The sequence below is a fragment of the Manihot esculenta genome, chromosome 13 (genome assembly GCF_001659605.2).
Source record: "Manihot esculenta cultivar AM560-2 chromosome 13, M.esculenta_v8, whole genome shotgun sequence".
Lineage (NCBI taxonomy): Eukaryota > Viridiplantae > Streptophyta > Magnoliopsida > Malpighiales > Euphorbiaceae > Manihot > Manihot esculenta.
The window spans coordinates 7,160,874-7,180,129 of record NC_035173.2 but is presented as its reverse complement, the minus strand read 5'-3'; the positions used below and the strand labels follow the sequence as shown (position 1 = coordinate 7,180,129).

At 35.9% G+C, this 19,256-nt stretch overlaps 2 protein-coding genes across 4 annotated transcripts; one reads left to right on the top strand and one right to left on the bottom strand.

Moving 5' to 3' along the window:
* Nucleotides 1-9,850: 9,850 nt before the first annotated feature.
* On the top strand, nt 9,851-11,290 carry LOC110629170 (probable jasmonic acid carboxyl methyltransferase 2). The gene is made up of 4 exons (XM_043949403.1): nt 9,851-10,004; nt 10,109-10,516; nt 10,591-10,845; nt 10,912-11,290. The coding sequence occupies exons 1-4, from the start codon at nt 9,930-9,932 to the stop codon at nt 11,266-11,268; spliced, it is 1,095 nt and encodes a 364-aa protein (XP_043805338.1). The 5' UTR covers nt 9,851-9,929; the 3' UTR covers nt 11,269-11,290.
* Nucleotides 11,291-13,859: 2,569 nt separating this feature from the next.
* LOC110629650 (nudix hydrolase 2) lies at nt 13,860-18,613 on the bottom strand. 3 transcript variants are annotated; one of them, XM_021776724.2, is made up of 10 exons: nt 18,276-18,613; nt 18,014-18,055; nt 16,057-16,259; nt 15,731-15,796; nt 15,517-15,654; nt 15,358-15,435; nt 15,179-15,229; nt 15,065-15,099; nt 14,830-14,938; nt 13,860-14,160 (listed from the first exon to the last, which is right to left on the bottom strand). In XM_021776724.2, the coding sequence occupies exons 1-10, from the start codon at nt 18,409-18,411 to the stop codon at nt 13,984-13,986; spliced, it is 1,035 nt and encodes a 344-aa protein (XP_021632416.1). In that variant the 5' UTR covers nt 18,412-18,613; the 3' UTR covers nt 13,860-13,983. The 3 variants fall into 3 exon arrangements, with proteins under 3 accessions (XP_021632416.1, XP_021632415.1, XP_043805397.1); XM_021776723.2 differs by having other exon boundaries at nt 13,864-14,175; nt 18,276-18,608; XM_043949462.1 differs by lacking the exons at nt 16,057-16,259; nt 18,014-18,055; nt 18,276-18,613 and having other exon boundaries at nt 13,866-14,175; nt 15,517-15,643.
* Nucleotides 18,614-19,256: the final 643 nt, after the last annotated feature.

The window sequence follows — 19,256 nt, the reverse complement described above, 5'->3', positions numbered from 1 at the left end:
CATGATATTTCTGACCAATCTCTCATTGAGTACTTCTATGGAGGTCTACTACCCTCAGAAAGAAAGTTTATTGATGCAGCCTGTGGAGGATCAACTGAGAGAAAATCACCTCGAGAGATGAGGGACTTAATTTCCACCATGGCCGCAGCTTCTCAGCAATTTGGAGATCAAGAGCTGCCAACAAGGAATGTAAATGAGGTGAGTAATTCCACTTTATCATCCCAACTTTCTGAACTCACCAATGCTGTCCGTAGCCTTGTTGTGAGTCAAGCCCAACAAGTCCAGCAGATTCAGCAGCCCAAGACATGTGGAATATGTGCCAACAACCACCCAACTGATCTATGTCCTTCCCTTCAAGAGGACGACCAGCAAATCAATGCTATTGGAGGCTTCAATGGGCAAAGAAGGTATGATCCCTATTCTAATACTTATAATCCAGGCTGGAGGGACCATCCCAATTTCAGTTATGCAAGGGGACAGCAATATCCAAGCTACCAGCAAAGAAACCAAGCTCAAGTTGCACCTCAGAATTCTAATGCATCTCTTGAAGAGATTGTGAAAAATTTGGCACATACTGTGCAGAATCTTGAGAAACAAATGGGGCAAATGGCTTCATCCTTGAACAAAATTGAATCACAAGGAAAGCTACCTTCCCAAACTGAGATAAATCCAAGGCAAAATGCTAGTGCCATCACATTGAGGAGTGGAAAGGAGTTGCAAGACAATAGGGCTGAAAGGTTGCAAAAACAGGCCATGAATGAGAATCTGCCAGAAAGTGATCAGGGCAGTGATTTGCCCAGTTCACCAGTAGAAACTGACCCGATTGCTGGGCAAATTGAGCTGCCCAGCAGTGATTTGCCTAAATCACCAGAGAAGGCAGAAGGTGATCTGCCCAAATCAACAGACCAAGCAGAGTCAAGTCAAAGGCAGAAACAGCAAACTATGGAGAAATTCAAGGTACCTCCTCCCTTCCCAAAGAGATTTGCAAAGTCCCAAAAGGAGAAAGAGGAAAAAGAGATATTGGAGACACTCCGCAAGGTGGAAATCAACATTCCCCTACTTGATGCTGTAAAGCAAATTCCAAGGTATGCTAAGTTTCTCAAAGAGCTATGCACCAACCGAAGGAAACTTGCTGAACGTGAAAAGGTAAGTGTGGGGGAGTGTGTTTCAGCTGTCATCCAAAGAAAACTACCAGTCAAATGCAAGGATAGAGGAATGTTTGCGGTTTCATGCAAAATAGGCAATGTGGGAATAAAGAAGGCCATGTGTGACCTTGGAGCTTCAATCAATGTCATGCCTTTGTCTATTTTTAACTTGTTGAATGCAGGCACACTAAAGGGCACCAGCATTGTGATCCAATTAGCTGACCGGTCCATTGTCTACCCCAAGGGAGTACTTGAAGATGTGTTGGTGCAAGTGGACCAATTAGTCTTTCCAGCAGACTTTTATGTTATTGACATGGAGGAAGACAAGAGCAACACCACCTCTGATATCTTACTTGGGAGACCTTTCTTGAGCACAGCAAGAACAAAAATTGATGTGCATGATGGCACATTGACAATGGAGTTTGAAGGGGAAGTTATCAAATTTAATGTTTATGATGTCATGAAATTCCCCAATGATGTTTCTCCTGTTTATGGCCTTGATATTATTGATAATTTAAGTCAAGAAGTTTTTGATTTTGATCAGGAAAACTTACTTTATGAAGGTCTTTGCAGGAGAGAAGAAGTGGACAGCAACATCTCTGAAACAGACAAAACAGCAGACTGCTGTAACTTGCTGGATGTGGGCGATTTGCCCAGTGATTTGCCCAAAAATCTGCTCAAATCACAGCTCAAATCGGACAGCAGGCAGACAGAAAACCAGCAGACAGCAACTACACCAGAACTGAAACCATTGCCCAGCCACCTCAAATATGCCTACTTGGGAGCTGGAAATACACTTCCAGTAATTATTTCCAATCAGCTAAGCCAAGATGAAGAGGAAAAGCTCCTGGATGTGTTGAGGAAACACAAGAAGGCAATTGGGTGGACATTGGAGGACATAAAGGGTATCTCGCCATCAACATGCATGCATAGGATTCTCATGGAGGATGAATGCAAACCTGTTCGTGAGGCACAAAGAAGGCTGAATCCACCTATGATGGAGGTTGTAAAGAAGGAGATTGTGAAACTCCTAGACATTGGGGTAATCTACCCCATTTCTGACAGTAAGTGGGTGAGTCCCGTCCATGTGGTGCCAAAGAAGACTGGGATTACCATTGTCCCTAATTCTGAAGGAGAGCTAGTACCCACTCGTGTGCAAAATGGGTGGAGAGTTTGCATGGACTACAGGAAGCTCAACACAGCCACAAGGAAGGACCATTTTCCCTTGCCCTTCATGGACCAAATGCTTGAGAGACTTGCTGGAAAAAGCCACTACTGCCTCCTTGATGGATATTCTGGATTTTATCAAATCCCAGTTGCACCAGAAGATCAAGAAAAGACCACTTTCACATGCCCATTTGGCACATTCGCATTCAGGAGGATGCCCTTTGGTCTTTGCAATGCACCAGCCACTTTCCAAAGATGCATGATGAGCATTTTTTCTGACTATGTGGAGAGGATCATTGAAGTCTTCATGGATGACTTTACGGTGTATGGCAACTCATTCCATGAATGCCTAGCCAACTTGGAGAAGATACTTCAAAGGTGTCTGGAGACAAACTTGGTTCTCAACTATGAGAAATGCCACTTCATGGTCAGCCATGGCTTAATCTTAGGCCATATTGTTTCAGCAAAAGGGATTGAGGTGGACAAAGCCAAAGTTGACACCATCAAAAATCTGCCCTACCCAACCAGCATTAGGGAGATTCGATCATTCCTTGGACATGCTGGTTTTTACAGGAGGTTTATCAAAGATTTTTCTAAAATAACTCAGCCTCTTTGCAGATTGTTACAGCAGGATGTACCCTTCAACTTTGATGACAGCTGCAAATCAGCCTTTGATCTGATCAAATCACTCCTAATTTCTGCCCCAGTCATCCAGCCACCTGATTGGAACCTTCCATTTGAGATAATGTGTGATGCCAGCAACTTTGCTGTAGGTGCAGTATTGGGACAGCGTATAGGTAACTCTCCTCATGTTATTCACTATGCCTCACGCACCCTAGATGCTGCACAATGCAACTATTCCACCACAGAAAAAGAATTGCTGGCTGTTGTGTTTGCATTGGAGAAGTTTAGACCCTACCTACTTGGGACAAAGGTGATTATATACTCAGATCATGCTGCACTAAGGTACTTAATCAAGAAAAAGGAGTCCAAACCTAGGCTGGTGAGATGGATATTGCTGTTACAAGAGTTTGATTTGGAAATCCGTGACAAGAAAGGCAAGGAGAACCTTGTAGCTGATCACCTCAACAGAATTCTGACTGAGATGGAGACATGCCCCATCAATGAGACCTTCCCTGATGAGCACCTCTTTGCTGTCCAAGAAGAAGAACCATGGTATGCTGATATTGTCAATTTCCTTGCTATAGGTGATTTGCCTACTGATTTGCCCAAACACATAAGAGACAAGATCAAGAAAGAGGCAAGGTATTATGTGTGGGATGAGCCCTACCTATGGAAGCATTGTGCAGACCAAGTCATAAGGAGATGCATCCCAAACCATGAGATCACTTCTGTCCTAACTTTCTGCCACTCTTACAGCTGTGGAGGACACTTTGGGCCACGCAAGACAGCCTTGAAAGTCCTTGAAAGTGGATTATTTTGGCCTAACATCTTCAGAGATTCTTATTTATTTTGTAGGTCATGTGCAAGATGCCAACAAACAGGAAACCTTGGCAAAAGAAGTGAAATGCCTCAAGCACCCATCATGGTGTGTGAAATCTTTGACATATGGGGTATTGACTTCATGGGACCATTCCCACCTTCCTTCGGCAACACCTACATACTACTTGCTGTGGATTATGTGTCCAAGTGGATTGAGGCCAAAACAACAAGAGCTGATGATGCAAAAACAGTGTGTGATTTTGTAAAATCCCACATTTTCTCAAGATTTGGACTGCCCAAAGCCATAATCAGTGACCGAGGCACCCATTTTTGCAACAAGGTAGTATAAACTCTCCTCAAGAAGCACCATGTCATCCATAGAACATCTACTGCCTATCATCCTCAAACAAATGGGCTGGCTGAAGTATCAAACAGGGAGATCAAGTCCATCTTGGAAAAAACGGTCTGCCCAAATCGCAAGGACTGGAGTACACGCCTCAATGATGCATTATGGGCATATAGAACAGCATATAAGACTCCAATTGGGATGTCTCCATATAGGCTGATTTATGGGAAAGCATGCCACCTACCTGTGGAACTTGAACACAAAGCCTATTGGGCTGTGAAGAGCTGCAATCTTGATGTAAAAGAGGCTGGAGTTCACAGAAAATTACAGATTCAAGAGCTTGAAGAGATTAGGCATGATGCATATGAAGCTTCATGGGATTACAAAGCAAGGACCAAGGCCTTCCATGACAAAAACATCTCCAGAAAACAATTCCAGGTTGGTGATAAGGTTTTGCTTTTTGATTCAAGGTTCAAACTATTCCCTGGAAAGCTTAGGTCAAGGTGGATTGGACCATTCTTGGTTGAACATGTCTACCCACATGGAGCTGTTGACATTCGGAGCCCACAAACAAGCAAAGTTTTCAAAGTTAATGGGCATCGTTTGAAGAAATTCTATGAAGGATTTACTGTCCATGTTGTGGAGGAGGTTCCCTTGGATCCCCCCTCCCAAGATTGCTGAACAAGACACTGAAGTCCAGCCCAAGACAGAAAACAGGGCGCTACTGGGAGGCAGCCCAGAGGCAGTGATTTGCCCAGTGATTTGCCCACGTTTTGCTCAAATCGCCGGGCAAATCGACTGAATGTACCATAATCACAAGTGATAGGGGCAGTGATTTGCCCAATTGCCCAGATACAACTGACCAGATCACCGGTCCAATCGCAAGATCGAGCACGCCATCAGCAAAAGGCGTGAACAGTACCAGTACAGCAATTGCAAAAGGAGAGTGATCTGGCCCAGTGATTTGCCCACTGCTTGCCCAAATCACTGGGCAAACCACCATGTCAATAATCAAGAGGGCCAACATTAAATGATCAGGGCAGATTCACATACCCAAATCACTTTAAGTAGTCTTTTCTTTTATATTTTATTCTTTTACTTTTTACGCTAACTACTGTTTCCTCTTCTTCTTCTTCGAGCTTTCTCTTCTCCGACCACCACTCAGCCACCGGCAAACTCAAGACCACCATGGTAAGAATCAAGATGAGGGCCACCGGCGGACCATTCATGTGGAAGAAATTAGGGCTACCCAAACCACCCACTCCCTCTGACAGTGACGATGAAGCGTGGGACGCACCTCCACCAGCCACCGCCAGCGCCGAAACACCACCGGCCACAAGCACAGGAACAGGACGCACCGATTCACCGGCCGCCCAGATATATCGCAGGCAAAAGAAACGGCCAAGAACGCCGCCATCCACAATAGCCCCGACAGCAGACCCTGAGGGCAAAAAGTTCCCCGAAACCACCACTCCTACCGGCCACAGCCAGAAACGGCCAAGAACTCAGTCGCCACCGAGGTCCGAGACAGAACCGGAACTTACCATCGCCAAAGACACTGATGCGCCAACTGATTCCACCAGCGATGTGCCCAACGCTGTGCCCAACGCTGTGCCCAACGCTGTGCCCAGCCATATGCCAAGCAATATGCCCAGCGATGCGCCAACTGATTCCACCAGCGCTATGCCCAGCGATGCGCCCAGGGACTTACCAAGTGATGTGCCTAGCGATGTGCCCACAGACACACTCAGTGATATGCCCAGCAATTTGCCCAGCGATTTGCCCAGGCCAACACACCCAGATCACATCGTCAAAGCACTGACATTCAACAAAATTTCTGAACGCACCAGGCTGCTTAAAATTTCATCCCTACCATATCATCCAGGTAAGTATATCCATCATGCCACCCTTGGAGCACTGAGACTCCATTCCCAGGTACGTTCTCTAATTTCTGCAATTGGCTGGGACTCTTTCTTTTTCCTGCGCATGCCATCCTTCCTGGAACTTACACAAGAGTTTTTCACCACATTCTATTTTGATAAACCTGCCATGCACAACATACACACACCTGGCACCATTGGATTTAGATTGTTGGGGAAGCGATTTCGCTTATCCCTGCAGGAGTTCGGCATAGCCATGGGCTGTGCATGCCCACAGTCAACCTGGAACTTCCCTGCTGAGTTTGATCAAAACTCTGCGTACTTGGAACTCAGTGATAATCCCCCTGACTCATACTCACCCACTAGGTCCAAGGACCTATACCTCAGCAACCCCAGCCTGAAATACCTTCACAGATACCTGGCCTACACGTTCTCTGGGAGGAAGGATGCCTCCAACATCCTGACCAGAACTGAGTTGTATTTCCTTTGGTGCATGCACAGGGGCAGGAAAATACATCTTGGATATTGGGTTGCCACCCAACTCTCCAGCATTATACAATATAATAGGCCCTTGATTTTTGGTCCTTTGATCACTGCCATTGCAGTGAATCTCAAGCTATTGCACCCCGCATATACTGACCTCTCCCCCACCCCCAAAACAACCCCCTTGGACTTACGCACATTGGATGATATGGGGTTGCTTTGTAAGGTGGGGGACGTTTTTTCTATTGCACCTGCAGGTCCAGTAACGCCACGCCATGAGCGTGTTTTCAGAAGGAAGCAAGTCACCATAAGCACCAGCACACAACAGCCAGCCTCCACAGCAGAACCAGTAAATGGGGCAACCCAGGCAATAGGCCAGGGACTAGCAAATGAGCCACCACCAGCAGCCCCTCAGCAGGATGCTCCTCAGCCACGCGAAGACGAAGCCCCCAACCAGACAGTCGAGGCTCGTCTCAGTAGGATTGAGGACCAAATGCAGAGGATGGAGCACTTGTTGAACCTGCTGGTGGACCACTTTCTGCCCCAGCACCGTCACTGATAGCGATCTGCCCAGTAATTTGCCCAGTACTTGCTCAAGTCACTGGTCAAATCACCCCCAGGCCAGGAAATACCTTTCCCTTTTCTCCTTCATTTTTCTATATATTTATGCTTACACATTGAGGACAATGTCTAGAATAGGTGTGGGGGTGTTTAGAGAATATTTTGCACAGATTTCACCATATTTAGTTTTCTTTTACAGATTTCACCATATTTAGTTTTTTTTTTTTTTTTTTTCTCCAGAATTTTTGCTTTCCTTTTCTCTTCACACTTTCTGCACACACACAGAATTTTGTCTTAGCTTTTGCTCTACTCAACATAGATAACAAGGTTGAAAGAGTGCCCTTATCTCATGACCCCATTGATTATCCAACCCTTTAAACCTAAATTGAACCATGCACAGTGTGTAGCCTTTACTTAGGAAGTTTTTCTTCTTAAATTGAGTTCTTGAAACTGCTGTGGCCAATAGGAAAGGAAAATAAAATACATGCAATAAAAGTTAATGTAATTCTCTTTGAGTTGATTTGCCCAAATTGATATAAAAAGGAAAAAGAAAAAGAAAAACTCAGCAAATCAAAAAGCACAACCTGTTCCTATGATCTAAGGCTATGAACTGAGCTAATAGTCACTTGGACAAGTGACCAACTGAGTAACCGGAGGTGTATTACCCATGTGCACCGTCGCGTAAAAAGGTTGGTGACTTTTCAAGCATAAAATAAAGTTTCGATGGTCTAAGATTATGAACAGAGCTAGTAGCCACTTGGACAAGTGACCAACTGAGTAACCGGGGGTGTATCACCCATATGCACCATCGCGTAAAAAGGTTGGTGACTTTTTCAGGCAAGGATAAAAAGTGCTGGTAATTAAAAATGCTTAAAATAGGGCAAGTCACTCTTGAGGGATTGCATTAAACCTAATATAAATTAATAAGCATGATCAAATAAAAAACTTTCCCTTGGCCATGGTGAGCGATAGGAAACAAGGAAAGAAGGGGACAACCTTAGTACATGCATCCTACACTGTAGTGTTTCAATTTAGGAGTCTAGGGGGGCTGATTAAGTGGTGCTTAGGTTCTAAGGAAAAAGGGACTTGATTGGCTAAGTTATTTGTTGCTTGAGGACAAGCAAAAAGCTAGGTGTGGGGGTATTTGATCAAGCACAATTTAGCCACATTTTTATTATCCCTTTTATTGCTTATTTACACATTTTCTAGCTTAATTTATGGTTTTTATCTTGTTTTTACAGAAAAGGAAGAATCTGGAAAATGGAAGAAAAAGTGCAGAAAATTTGCAAAAGGATGATTTGCCCAGTGATTTGCCCAAAAATCTGCTCCAATCACTGCCCAGATCAAGCTAAAACAGATACCCAGAGGCAACTGACAGCAGTGACATGGGCAAGCGATTTGACCAAGACAATCGAGGATCACTGGCCAAATCACTCGCAGAGGCATAGAGGACTGACTCACAGAGAAGCGATTTGCCCAGTGATTTGCCCAAGAAACTGGTCAAATCGCCGGGCAAATCACTTTGACAGCAGAAAATTACAGCAGAGCGGGAAAATGGACAGCAAACAGAAATCCAAATTTTCAGAAGTCCAAATCCAATCCAATCACTTCCAGCACTTATCCAAGAGCCACGAAAGAGCTTCTCATCCAAGGAAATCCAATTGCAATTAAATTCAACATCAAAAGAGGAGTCCAACACCAAATCAAAGAGGGATTTCAAAACCCTAGATGGATAAAATTCTGCAACTATAAAAGGAGAGCCTCCAAGCCAGCAATCTTATCTTCTGATCAGCCTCATCCAGCATCTCTCCCTCGCCAGAAACTCTGCAGTTGTTCTTCCTTTCTTTCTCTTTTCATCTTTTTGTGTATTTAGTCCACTATGAGTGGCTAAACTCCTTATTTTCTAGTTGAAGTTGAGAATATTCAGATTTGTTATGAATTGGGAGGTTTAATACTCCATTGTTGAACTCTTATTTGTTTCAATATTTATGCAATCTGATCTTTTCTACAAGTATTACTTTGCTTTTAGAATCAATAAGGGCCCATTGCTTTTAAATTGCTTGAGTAATATTGTTTGAATGGTTTAGGTCCGTAATTGCTTGGATTGTTCAAATACACATTCAATCAGGTTGCATAATCTAAACTTGACAACGCGGTTGGCAAGGATAGAATTGGGTTTCTCTAAGTCTTAATGCAATCAACAGTTGTTCGATGCTACAATGCCCCAAGGACGTTCCTTGGCAACTTGTTGATTAGTGTTTGATTAGCGAACGTTTCCTAATCAAACTAGAACTAAGGAGGAATTTGGATTGTGAGAAGCGTCTTCCACAACCAAAACTAATTTATTGAAATCAAAAAGGAGTCTTCAAATAATCAATGATCAATTCTGAACAAACTGAATTAGACTCATACTTCAACTAGAAGCCTTTCTCTTATTGATTTATTCATCTTTAAATTACTGCTTTCTTTTACTATTTAGTGTTAATCCATCAACTCAAAAACCCCCCCTCTTTTATTTACTTGTTATTTACTTTACCTTGGTCATTATTAGGAAGGTCTTTAGTGTCAATTCCCTGTGGTTCGACCCTATTGCCACTATCTGCAAATTTATTTGTTGATCGTTTAATAGGTTTATTTTTGACGGCTTCGACAACCGCTTATCACCCATCCTAATTTAACACAAAATAATTTTTTTGAAAAAGAAAAATCCAGATCTGTATTTTTTATATATATAATAATAAAACTTAAACGGCTCAGATCTGTATTCTGTTGGTGTGGGCGGAGATAAAATAATATTAAAATATGTTTAATTTAGCCCATAAATAAAGCCTGAAACTTAACTATCTATGGGGGGACGAACAATTTTGTTTTATTAGGCATAAATCAAAAGATCACAAAAAAGCCATGGAAGTTCCACAAGTTCTTCACATGAATGGAGGAGATGGAGAAGTCAGCTACTTCCAGAACTCATCATTTCAAGTCTCTCCCTCTCTGAAACATGTCACATTATTTTCACCATAAATTTCTCTATGCACTTTATTCCGTGAAGAATCTCATGATATTGCTTCGTTTTGTTGATGCAGAAGAAAGGAATTTTAGCAGCCAAGCCAATATTACAAGAACGCATAGCAGAGCTATTGCGAGCAAACGCGCTGGAATGTCTAAAAATGGCAGACATGGGATGCTCTTCAGGGCCCAATACTCTGCTCCCACTGTGGGAAATCATCGAAACAATCGATTCAACTTGCAGTAGATTGAATCAGAAATCACCCATTTTGCAGGTTTTCTTAAATGATCTTCAAGGGAATGATTTCAACACCATTTTCAGATCACTGATACCCAAATTCCATAAGAAACTTGAGAAAGAGAAGGGCAGCAAATTTGGACCTTGTTACATAGCTGCAGTCCCTGGAAGTTTCTATGGCAGACTCTTTCCACCACATTCCCTGCATTTTATTCACTCTTCTTACAGCCTGCACTGGCTTTCTCAGGTCCAACTTCTTGAAAATCATTCAATCTCGCAGAACAATCAGATCCATGCTAATATATTCAGCACCTGAATCAGGTACCTCAAGGGATTCAACTGAACAAAGGAACTATTTGCCTGGACAAAACAAGCCCCCCAAGTGTTCATCAAGCATATAAGGATCAATTTGAAAGAGATTTCACAATATTTATGAGATTACGATCAGAGGAGATGATCTCAGGAGGTCACATGGTTCTTACGTTTCTCTTACAGAGCAACAACAATCCTCACTGCAAATATGGCATCGAGATTTGGCAATTACTAGGTTTATGTCTGAAGGAGATGGTTGACGAGGTATATTTTATGTCCCTTGATTTTGTTCTTTAGGATTTGATTTGAATTCATGAAAATTTGATGCAGGGTTTAGTTGAAGAATCAGCATTAGAGACTTGCAATCTTCCATTGTATGCTCCTTGTGAAGAAGAAGTAAGGTGGTTGACTCAAAGGGAAGGTTCCTTCAAGATTTCAAGATTAGAACAGTTCGAGCTGAGTTGGGACGTTGAAGATGGCGACGAAGAATTGGGTGGTGATAAATGGGAGAGAGGTAAGATTGTAGGAAGCCGCATGAGAGCTGTTGCAGAATCCATAGTAGCTAGTCATTTTGGAGATGCCATTATTGACGATTTATTTATTAGATTATCTTTAAAGGTGTTAGATTGCCTTGAAAAACGGACTGGTTTGTGCAACAATGTAGTCGTTTCCATGATAAAGAAATGAAATTGGATCTTGAATAATGTTATATTGTTTGTGTGGATCACCAATAAATAATATATAATTTTAAAATAATTTACTCTCTTAATACAAAATTAAAAAAGCAACATAATTATGAGAGTGTTGCACTTATATATTTAATTTAATAATAAATATATTTAAATAAATTTAAAAAATTCGGTCTTCGATTTCTATTTTAAAAAAAAAATCTATGAAAGAATTTGTATACAGACATAATATGACATGAATCTTGAGGTAAAATTATATATCATCAAGAGTTTTATTAAAATGATTTTTTACTTGAATTAAATTTTTTTTTTTTGAAATGGTTGAATTCAATACTTATAATTTGTATATATACGTGTTTGTCTTTCTATTAAAAGAATAATTTACATATATTTGCTTTTTTATATAATTTTTTAAATAAAATAATTAATTATAAATTTAGAATGTTGTTCATATTATTTTTTTATCAGATATAAACCTGTAAAATAAAATATAATAATGAGTAGATTGATTTGATAATGTCTCTAATACTTAAATTAGTATGAGTATTAAATATATGATTAAGTTAAATTAGTATGAGTATTAAATATATGATTAAGTTAACTATTACGAAAATAATATAAATATAGCGACCGTGAATTTATTATATAGTGTATTAAATAGAATTTAAATATAATTAAAAGTATATGAAATGAAAAAATTATATATAATAGAAATATGAAATTCTACAACATAGGATTGAATCTAAATAAATTTATTCCTTCTGCAATATGCATAAATCTTTAAAATATTTTTTTATATATAAGATATATATATTAGAATCTAGAAAAAATTTAATATGGCACATCCCACTAATTCAGAAATCTAAAAACACCTACATTTAGGCGTTTGCATATTAAGTGAAAAATTTTGGAAAACACTAAAATACAGATTCAAAAGCCACAATCTTAATTAGTCAAAATAAAATAAACGATTAGAAGAGAACATGATACAGAGCAATTAATTTTGAACTTTACGGCAGAGTTAGATCGGATCTAATTTTTATTGTCGACATCTAATAAAGATCCATGATAACTTTTCGAAAAGAAAATTTCGAGATGTACATCTTTCAGTAATTTGACAAGGGCTATAGACCTATCACAAAGTTCGAAATAAAAATTTTACCGTTTAAAAAGTTAATTTTACATTTTAATTATTTTTTCAGATATTTTTATAATTTTATATATTAGGATTTATTCTATTATAAATATTTAAGACTCATTTTTTAATTTTTTAAAAATTTTAATAAAATTTTTTAATTTTTTAATTTTTATTTTTATATCGTCTTAATTAAACGATATTAGTTAAAATTTTTTACGGAATCTGATAGCCTTTACTGAACAAAAGAATAAAAAATATAACAAAAACACGAAAAACATCTTCTTGGTCTGCATATTATTCTAGAATCAGATTAAAAAATTACTAAAAATTCTGCAGGAGAAAATAGCAGGGTATTGGTGGTAGGGGTGAGCATTCGGTCGGTTCGGTTCAAAACCGAATCGAATTGAATAAACCGAAAACTGAAATTTTAATTTTTATAAAAACCGAATCGAACCGATTTTGATCAGAAACCGAATCGAACCGAACCGATTTGATTCGGTTCGATTTGATTCGGTTCGATTCGATTCGCTTTAATCAGTTTCGATTTTTAATAATTTTTTTATTTTTTACACTTTATTTTGAGTATTTTAAAATTTAATTAAAATATTTTAATTTTAATATGATTTAATTTCTCTATATTATTAAAAAAATATATTATTTTTACTAATCGGTTCGGTTCGGTTTTTTCGATTTTTTTTTATTAAAATCAAACCGAACCGAAATAACCGAAATTTCTGAAATTAAAAACCAAACTAAATCGAACCGAAATATATAAAAAATCAAACTAAAATTTCAAATCAATTCGGTTCGATCGATTTTTTCGATTTAAACCGAATACTGCCCACCCTTGATTGGTGGTGTACTGCTGCGAAATTATAATCTTAACTAGCCTATCATGCTTCCACTGATAAAGATTCACACCACTTATAACAGCAAGGAGTTGGGCAAAGAGCTGCAATTCCCAATCCCACATACTTCTACGCCAAACAAATTCCCACATTCATTTCCTATCTTCTCAATAGCCAAAATCACAAATCAAACCATCTTAATTTGTATTTAAAAATTTTTAAAAAATTCATAAAAATATCTTTTAATAAAATAATTTATTTTTAATATTTAATTTTTAATTTAAAAATAAAAATATATTAATTTATATGTGGAAGTATTAATAAGGGTTTCAAATTAAGAAAATTACTTTTTCTTTCAAAAATATAAAATTTATTTTCTTGATTAAAATTTTCTTTTCATTAAAAAAATATTTATTAACTAATTAAACTGAGGGTCTCAAACACTAAAAAGCATAAAACATATTTTCTGTGGAACGAATAGAGCTTAATTCATTTAAACTATTAAACTTTTAAAAATTATAAAATATAACTATTTAATTCATAATTTATTTGTAATTATTAAACCCTTAAAAATGTATTTATATACAAACATTTTTCCGTCAACAATATTTAACTCTGAATTTTTAAAATATAATTACAGCAATTTATAAAAAAATTCAAAATTGAAAAAAAAAAAAAAAAACTTTGTTTTTGAAGTAGGAGCACAAGGATTTACGTAAGGAAGGTCTTATAATTTGTTAAAATTGAGGTTGTTGAAATACAAGTAGGTATTTTTAGCAGAAGAAGATGTGGATATAGGCATGGCAGAGAATCCAACATATGCTCCCTCTGACTTATTTTTGCATATTTCAGCAACATATTTGAAGGCCTGGTGTTCTTTATTATAAGCTTGATCCACATACTCCTGTATTGGCATCCACTGGTGCAAATTCAGAAACAAGTTTATTAAATAAATATTAAATAATAATTCTAATAAAACTGCTATGATCATCATGGGTTTAATCATCAAATAGAAAATCATGCATTAAGACATCGAATATAAAAACATGCATTAAAACATCAAACCACACAAGTTATTATGGACTCATTATTCTTTAATATGAAGATTCGTGTTCGAATATAAAAATAATAATTTAAAAGGAAGCGTTTTACCCTTAGTTTGGCATAAATCTAGATTAGATAAGTATATGGTATATATTAAAAGTGAGCAGTATTCAGTTCAAATAAAAAAAACTGATCGAACTGAATTAATTTAAAAATTTAGTTCAATTTTTTATTTATTTTGTTTCAGTTCAATTTTTAATTTCTAAAATTTTGGTTATTTGGATTCGATTGGTTTTGATAAAAAAATCAAAATATCAAATCAAACCAATTAATGAAAATAATATATTATTTTTAATAATACATAGACGAGATCATATTAAAGTTAAAATATTTTAATTAAATTTTAAAATATTAAAAATTTTAATTTTCGGTTTATTCAGTTCGATTCGATTTAAAATCAAATTCACCCAATGATGCACCCTAGTATATACCAAAAGAAAAAGAAAAAGAAAAAGGAAGAAACAAAAACCTGAGCAGCTTGGATCTCTGAATCTTGCTTTTGAATGTCGAAAGAGCGTGGTCGTAGCATGCAAATGAAAAATAAATCTGATTTGCGAAAGAAGGATTGATGGGTTTGCCTGTTTATGAATAATAAAAGTGAAATTTTAAAGTGGACACAGAGAACAGAGTTCAGAAGCAAATGAATTCTTAGAATGCAAGAAGGTCTTTTTTTTTTTGGGTGTTTTGTAAAGACAAGTTCTTACCTGAAAGCTAAAACTTCTCCAAAGTCTGTTTCAATCTGATACAAGATAAAACCCAAATCAACTTAATTTTTCTTGGCATGTCTATGACTTTATGATCTATGAATTTATACTCACACCTGTCTCTTCTTTAACTTCTCTTACTGCAGCTGCACAAATATCTTCACCCTGTGGATTGAACACTTCAAAATCATGATAATCAAAAGTTTCATAAAAGATAGGGAGAATTCCATAACGTAGAGACTAAATGGTAATTTTTCCTACGTTACCAAAGTTCATAATTGCAATGCACTCACCTCATGAACTACCCCAGTGGGTAATTTCCAAACACCAGTACCTCTAAATCCACCATTCTTCTCCTTAACTACAAGTACCTAATTAACAAATAAAAAGAGTTGGACTTGAAATTTAAAAAAAAAACAATTTGGGAGGAAAATGTAATATAAAATCAGTACCTCTCTATTATTATTAATTACAAAAGCCCCAATTCCAACTCTATGAGAGGCATTTTCTGGAAGAGTATCAGGAGTATTGGGTATCCAATGCACCAGCATCAAGTAATCTGATTCTGCATGATGATACCTGAATCCTTCCTGCATGATTTCCTTTTCATTTTTCCCAGAAATTCTTTATCAATACTAATTTTCTTGTTTAAATATTGTATTTTACCTGAACCACAGGTTCTACAAGGCTGGAAAGTTGAATGGGTAACTTGATCCAGACACCCTTCTTCCCCTAAAAAAATTTCGGAGAATAAAAAAGTAACATAATTTGAATTAGACATGAAAAGAAATAGATACAAGAAATTTACGTGCATGGGTAAAACAGATTGCAGAACTTCCATTTTTTTTTTCTCTAATTCAGGTGACATGCAGAACTTTTCGGATCGAATCACAATCCGCTCATAAAAAAACATATCCAAAATTCAAGTTGAGCTTAAAGTTTGCAGGATCATAAAAAATGGGTGAGGGAGGGATATGGTATAAAGAAAGTACCTGTTGCCTCCATTTTGACATGGAAGCTCTGAGTAACGAAACAAAAACTTCAGATTCCATAGGCTCTTTCATTTCTACAGTAACTCCATCATATAAATCTTCTGTTGCATTGAGTAATCCAATCTCCTTAGCTCTGTTAACAGTCAATGATGCTGTTGAAGCTGAAAAATTCTTGATCAAGGATGAACCACTGTCGCTGCAACCTGATAGACCCATCGTTCTATCATTATATTACTAATATTATGGTAGTACATATTTATAATGAAAAATCTAATGAGACTTTGACTTTTTAAAAAAAAAAAAAAATTCTCGTCTCACTCTTAATCCTAAAATATGGAATTAAGTGAATTTTAAGATCCTAGCCAACATCAAAATTGAAGGAAAAATAGGAATAGTTGAGGGTGCTATTTGTCAGGGGCTTACAGTTTTAGAAACTAAAATTATAATTTTTCTAATTTTGGAGTGTTTATGTATTTATTTGAGCATGTTATCTAAAACATATTAATTTCTCCTCTTATCAGAAATTATTTTATTTTTAAAATTTTTTAAAAAGAGTGACCAGTTCGCCATTAGTGAAAACTGTGCCCAGGTATCATCATTGGTTTGAAGTGTTTCCGAGTTGTGCCTCTACTCCTTGTAGCCATCCCTTATATACAATTGATATGAGAATTATTATAACGATTGTATTGATGTAAATATATACTTACGATCTTACTTCCGAAATAAAATAAATAATATATTTATGAGTTTTCTTAATTAGTTTTTTTTCTCTTATGATTTTTGTGAGGCTTATGAATGTATATCGTCTAAGAGTTCTATTTTTTGCTTATTTAATCTTGACTATCAAAATCGTCTCAAATCATTAATTATAGAGTGATTCTTAAAATTGGTTTGATTTAAAGACGTTTAAATCAAATATTATACGGTTTCAAACCTAAACACTATTATACTTTTTTTTATAAAAGTTAAAAGATTAAATTTACATAATCGATTTACTTAAATTTATTAAATTACATATACTAACACATTTCAAATAATAAATAAATCATTTAATTGATAAATTTTATTATTATTTTTTATTTTATTATCGTAAAGTTCAACCGTGAAATAGAGTGATTATGAAATTAAGGATGCATTAGACTTTTTTTTTCTGATAAAATTCAGATTAATTTATATATTCAGCGTATTCTCAACTCTTCTTTCTCTTCAAGTTTATATCTAAAAGTTAATAATTTAAGTTTTTGAATTTATTTTAGCCATAAAAAAAAAAACCCTTCTTTTCTTGTTTACTAGGAATATATCAATTTATACTTAAAAATTTAACTAATTCATTAATAAAAACAATTAATAAAAATATAAGAATATTAAATAATAATAATAATTTATACTTGCATATATGGTTGCCAAAACTGGAGTAGACTGGGTCAGGCAAGATTTTGATAAAAAAAAAAAACCCAATTAGCAGCAGTTCAGTTTAGACTTAACACCATAACACCCTAGTTTTCTAGCTATTGGAATTGACTTGGTCACCTTAGCTAGAAAGTTAACGGACCAATCAACTGAGCTGAAGTGTAATTAGGTGTATATATTTAATAAATTAACTACTTTTATTTTAGCTAAATTGCAATGCTGATCAATATGAAAATATATAGAGAGAGATATTAATTAATTGGGTGTTTATATAATCTTGATCAGACCTTGTTTTAGTTTCCATTTTTGTTGGGTGTTTTGGTCAAGTTTTGATTTTTTTTTTAGCTCATGTAATTTTTGTTCAATTGTGAGGTGAATTCTCTAAATAATTTCGCCATATTTGATTCTTTAGAATGATTCAATAATCAAGATTCAAGATTTTATTTATTGTATAATTGGCTCTGATCGAAATTTAAATTCCAGAAATCTTATTCCTATTAACTATAAGTAAAAAAGAGAAAAAGCAGCAGAAGTAAAAAGATCTCACTCCTCATCATGGAGAGCAAGAGAGAGGCCAGAAGAAGTGTGCCTGCATTTAACCCATCAAGCCATTTCCATTATTGGATAAAATGTTTAAATATGCAGCAACTCAAAAAAACGTATCTCAATTCTTCTTCCTCTTTTCTTTTTTCCAATAATTTCACCACCAATTTTCCGATAGAAATAACCCAAAAACAAAATTCTGATGGAAGGCAACACCAAACACAACACAAAGCTGAAATCTCTGGAATTTTATATCAAATTCATACCTGTTGAAAAGGCAAGACAGGAAGATACAGGAGAGAGACATCTCCTCATTCTTGGAAGATGAGTGAATGAAGAAGATGGTGGTAGAGATGTGTTACTTGCAAGACGACGCAGTTTTATATTTCTAAGCGTCTGCATGCCCAAACAAATGAATATAACACTGCTGCTGTTTTCTTTCTTTTTTTTTCTCGGAAAAGGGAAGAGCTTGTGTGGTTAAAACTTGTTGAAGTTCTTTGAATTTATAGAGCTTTTGTTTGCATCCAGCTTGCAAATTCCTAGCAGTTGAGGAGCTGAAGACTTGGAAATCTTGACTCGTTCAAGTTTCCAGGCAAAAGAAGAAGATTTTAAATTTTCATTGTCAAGAAAGTGGAACACCCAAAAATAATTTGACCCAATAAAATAAATATATGGTAATCAATGGAGATGGAAGGGGAAAAGGAAACTTCCTATGAATTGTTTTTCTTGTGTAAAATGAAGAAATAATGCACAAGTTACTTTTTCTTTATAGTTACTTTCTACTGAATCAAACTAAACCTACTTCATTTTTCTATAAAAAATAAAAATACCATGCAATTTTATTAATTTTTTACTTCAAGATTTATAGGTCAATTTGTATTAACAAGAGCAAGTCGTATTTAATTCAAACTATAAAAACTAATTGAATTGAATTAATTTGAAATTTTGATTTAATTTTTTATTTATTTTAATTTCATCGATTTTTAATTTTAAAATTTTTATTATTTCAATTTGATTTAATTTTAATTAAAAAATTAAAAAAATAGAACCGAATATATTAATAAAACTAGTATATTATCTTTTATAATATACAGAAATTAAATCATAATGAAAGGTAAAATATTTTAATTAAATTTTAAAATATTAAAAATAAAATATAAAAAATTAAAAATTTAATCCATCAAATCAAATCGAGTCATATCTATTCGATTCAAATATTTTTTTTAAAATTAATTTAATTTTTATAA

What these genes read in the sequence shown, in the direction of transcription:
- LOC110629650 (XM_021776723.2), bottom strand. Translation starts at nt 18,411, where the DNA reads ATGCAGACGCTTAGAAATATAAAACTGCGTCGTCTTGCAAGTAACACA. An exon ending in TTGTAGAACCTGTGGTTCAG is followed by an intron (nt 15,655 to 15,730) that starts GTAAAATACAAT and finishes GAAATCATGCAG; the next exon opens with GAAGGATTCAGGTATCATCA. An exon ending in CCACTGGGGTAGTTCATGAG is followed by an intron (nt 15,230 to 15,357) that starts GTGAGTGCATTG and finishes TTCAATCCACAG; the next exon opens with GGTGAAGATATTTGTGCAGC.
- LOC110629170 (XM_043949403.1), top strand. Translation starts at nt 9,930, where the DNA reads ATGGAAGTTCCACAAGTTCTTCACATGAATGGAGGAGATGGAGAAGTC. An exon ending in GCCTGCACTGGCTTTCTCAG is followed by an intron (nt 10,517 to 10,590) that starts GTCCAACTTCTT and finishes CACCTGAATCAG; the next exon opens with GTACCTCAAGGGATTCAACT. An exon ending in TGAAGGAGATGGTTGACGAG is followed by an intron (nt 10,846 to 10,911) that starts GTATATTTTATG and finishes AATTTGATGCAG; the next exon opens with GGTTTAGTTGAAGAATCAGC.